Source organism: Coccinella septempunctata, chromosome 8, assembly GCF_907165205.1.
Source record: "Coccinella septempunctata chromosome 8, icCocSept1.1, whole genome shotgun sequence".
In the NCBI taxonomy this organism is placed as follows: domain Eukaryota; kingdom Metazoa; phylum Arthropoda; class Insecta; order Coleoptera; family Coccinellidae; genus Coccinella; species Coccinella septempunctata.
This window is the reverse complement of record NC_058196.1, coordinates 13,225,823-13,229,268: the sequence shown is the minus strand read 5'-3', so window position 1 is coordinate 13,229,268 and position 3,446 is coordinate 13,225,823. Positions and strand designations below refer to the sequence as shown.

General features: G+C 32.8%; 1 protein-coding gene across 1 annotated transcript; it reads left to right on the top strand.

Annotated features, from left to right (window-relative positions):
* Window positions 1–549: 549 nt before the first annotated feature.
* On the top strand, window positions 550–2,209 carry LOC123319174. The gene is made up of 2 exons (XM_044906035.1): window positions 550–579; window positions 651–2,209. The coding sequence occupies exon 2, from the start codon at window positions 733–735 to the stop codon at window positions 1,864–1,866; it is 1,134 nt and encodes a 377-aa protein (XP_044761970.1). The 5' UTR covers window positions 550–579; window positions 651–732; the 3' UTR covers window positions 1,867–2,209.
* The last annotated feature ends 1,237 nt before the right edge of the window (window positions 2,210–3,446 follow it).

Below are 3,446 nucleotides of genomic sequence, written 5' to 3'. Positions count from 1 at the left end.
TGGTCGACGACGCATATACCTCCTGATTATTTCTAAAGTCCAAATTCTGCATTTCACCAGGGAGTATGACGAATGATTTATCTTTTTGATTTTTTTTCGGTAAGTTTTACTAAGAAATACGTTTCACTACCATGTACTGCAGGTCAGCAGTTGTAGTTAGAGAAACCAATTCGTCGCGTCGGCATGCACCAGCAACGACAAATCTGAAGATATCCTAAAAGAATTAATCTATTGTAACAGAACTGTAAAAAATAAAATACCGTAGATTCGGGTGACTTGGGACGATTTTGAAATTCAACTTGTCATATTTCAAAAACGGTGAAATATTTTCATGTGGGAAAGAGGTTCAAATATGCTAAATGACTCACACTATTGATTAGGATATATACCATGTTTCAGAATTCGGATATAATTTAAAAAAGATAAAAAATATGTAAAGAAAATTTATTCCTTTATTTTGATTGTTATGACTTGAGTCAGTTTTGTTCTGTGATTTTTATCATCTCATTCTATTCCCTGTCGTAAGAGATTGATGACATATTGTAATTATAAGCATTAAATGTCGTTTCTCTTTTACAGGTAAGATTTTGTACATTATGTTTATATCAAATGAATTATGTAAATAATAAAAACAAAAATCTCTTTTACAGAGAAACTCAGTTGTGCTTTTAATCAACACTCATCCTGAAATAGTCTTATAAAACGACATTTCTTGACAAATTGAAGACGAAGATGTCTAAACTAAGGTTCACCTTTGAAGTAAAACCCTCTCAAGATGGAAAATCAAATCACATTGCCGTAACTTCTATCAACACTGAAGATGGCAGAATATTTTTGATACCAGAAGATTTTCAAGTGGCATTCTTCCATAAAGAAATCTGTGCTACAAAGAATTTTACAATAATCAAGAATACCTTAAAACGAAGACATCAATACAGGAATGTTTGGATAGCCTTAACAGAAGATATTAAAAAAACCTACTTCGATGAAGACGGTAACATGGTTTTCATGGATATGTACTTAGATGAAGCAAATCAACAAATAAGCAATTGTTCATCTAACACTACCCAAATATTGGATGAAAGCAATCCTATGGTCAAAATCTTGGAAAAACTGGTGAAAAATCAAGAGAAACAGAAGAAACAGAATGTGAGGCAAGCAGCCGAGAGATTTGTTCTTGAAAAATATGATGGTAGAACTACAGATTCATATCAATGGCTTGAAGTTTTTGAAAAAGAATGCGATAGATTTGAAATTACTGATGATAGGGAAAAAATTGAGATATTCAGATTGTTTCTGGAGAAATCATGTGTGGACTGGTATAATTCCATGATGATAAAACTAACATTTGATTCTGAATGGTCAGATTGGAGGAAAAATTTTTGCCAAACTTACGCTAACAAGGGCTGGTCTGCTAGTAGGTATGCGATATTTTTTAAATACCAAACTGGCTCTCTACTGGAATATGCTGTGAAAAAAGAAAAACTAATACTAGAGGTAAGAAAAAAAGTTGACCAGGGAACTCTAATAGACTTAATCGCTGCTGGCCTGCCCAATTTCATTGTGGATAGGATTAACAGAGAGGAAATTTTGGAAACACAAGATTTGTTCAATGAAATTGGGAGGTTAGAACATCTTGTCAAGAATAGAACATTGAAACAAAAATCTGATGCAAAACCAAACCCAGAAAAGAAACATAAATGTAGCATTTGTGAAAAACTGAAAAAGGGAGTTCGTTATCATTTAGAATCTTCTTGTTGGTTCAATGAAAAGGACAAACGATCAAATCAAAAAAATCAAATCAAAATTGTTAATAACTCAGAAATAGAATGCGAACTTCAAGATGAGGATCCAAAAAACTTGTAGTGCCGCCATTGATCAAAGTGAAATTAGTATTGAATAAAAACGTTAACATATTTGGTGTCTACGATTCCGGTTCGAATGTGTCTCTTATCAACTCTAGATTGTTGAAAGTGGTTAATAAAAATAAACGTTATTTCAATAAAACTAATTTGAAAACGATTAATGGCGTTAAACAAGCAAGTGGTATGGTATCACTTAATGTGAAAATTTTTGATATGGAAAAGAAAATGAATATTTTCGTTATAGATAAAACAAACTTCGATTATGATTTTCTGATTGGTTTAGATTGTATAAAAAGTTTCTGTTTAACACAAAATGAAAATTTAGAAATTAATCAAAGAAATCCAATAAGACATGTTACCATTTCCAAAGAAATAATGAATGAAAAATATGAAGAACACGGTTCTTCAAAAGCTGTTGAAAGTAAAATTGATATGAATGGAGGTGAATATTTGATCAATTTCAATGAGAACATCGAGACAAAACATTTCGAAATTCATGTCAATCACCTGAACTATGATCAGCAATCAATAATAGATGAACTGATACAACAAAATTTATCTGTTTTTGCTAAAGACAAGTACGATGTGGGCACGGTATCGGGTTATGAAGCACATATTGATCTACTTGAAGAAAAATATTGCAGTAAGAGGCCATATCGCTGTACAATCGAAGATAGGAAAGAAATTGAACAGCAAATCGCCAAGTTGCTGGACAAAAAACTCGTAGAAGAATCGTATAGTCCTTTCGCAGCTCCAGTAACATTAGCGTTAAAAAGGGACGAAAACAAAAGATCAAGACTGTGTATAGACTTTCGAGACCTAAATAAAATAGTAGTTCCTCAGTCTCAACCATTCCCGCTAATCGAAGATCTAACTGAAAAAACGAGAGATTGTAAGTTTTTCTCATCGCTTGACATAAATTCGGCCTTTTGGTCTATACCGCTAAGGGTCACAGACAGACCAAAGACGGCTTTTGTTACTCAAGAGGGCCATTTTCAATGGACATGTTTACCGTTTGGTCTCAAAACGTCGCCAGCGATATTCCAAAGAATAATGGGCAATATAATAAGAAAACACAAACTTTCCGGATTTACTGTGTGCTACATTGATGATATTTTGATCTTCTCAAAAACATTCTCAGAACATATCGATCATTTGACACAATTGTTTCAAGCAATCAAAACAGAAGGATTCAGGTTAAAATTTGTAAAATGTAGATTTGCAGTTGATTCTGTAAAATATCTAGGTCATATAATTGAGAACAATTCTGTAAAGCCATTAAAAGACAATTTAACCTCAATAAGAAACTTTCCAGTGCCCAAGACTCAAAAAAATGTTAGACAATTTTTAGGTAAAATAAATTTTTATCACAAGTATGTACCAAACACAGCTATAACGCTAGATCCTTTACACAATCTCCTCAGAAAGGGAAAACCTTTTATTTGGACAAAAGAATGTCAAGAGTCATTCGATAAATTGAAGGATTTACTATGTACCTACCCAGCCAGTATTAACAATTTTTGACCCAAGTCTCCCCATATACATATATACAGATGCAAGTTTACTGGGAGTAGGTGGAGT

Bases quoted from the DNA above. Each gene is read 5' to 3' on its own strand.
- LOC123319174 (XM_044906035.1), top strand. From the start codon at position 733: ATGTCTAAACTAAGGTTCACCTTTGAAGTAAAACCCTCTCAAGATGGA.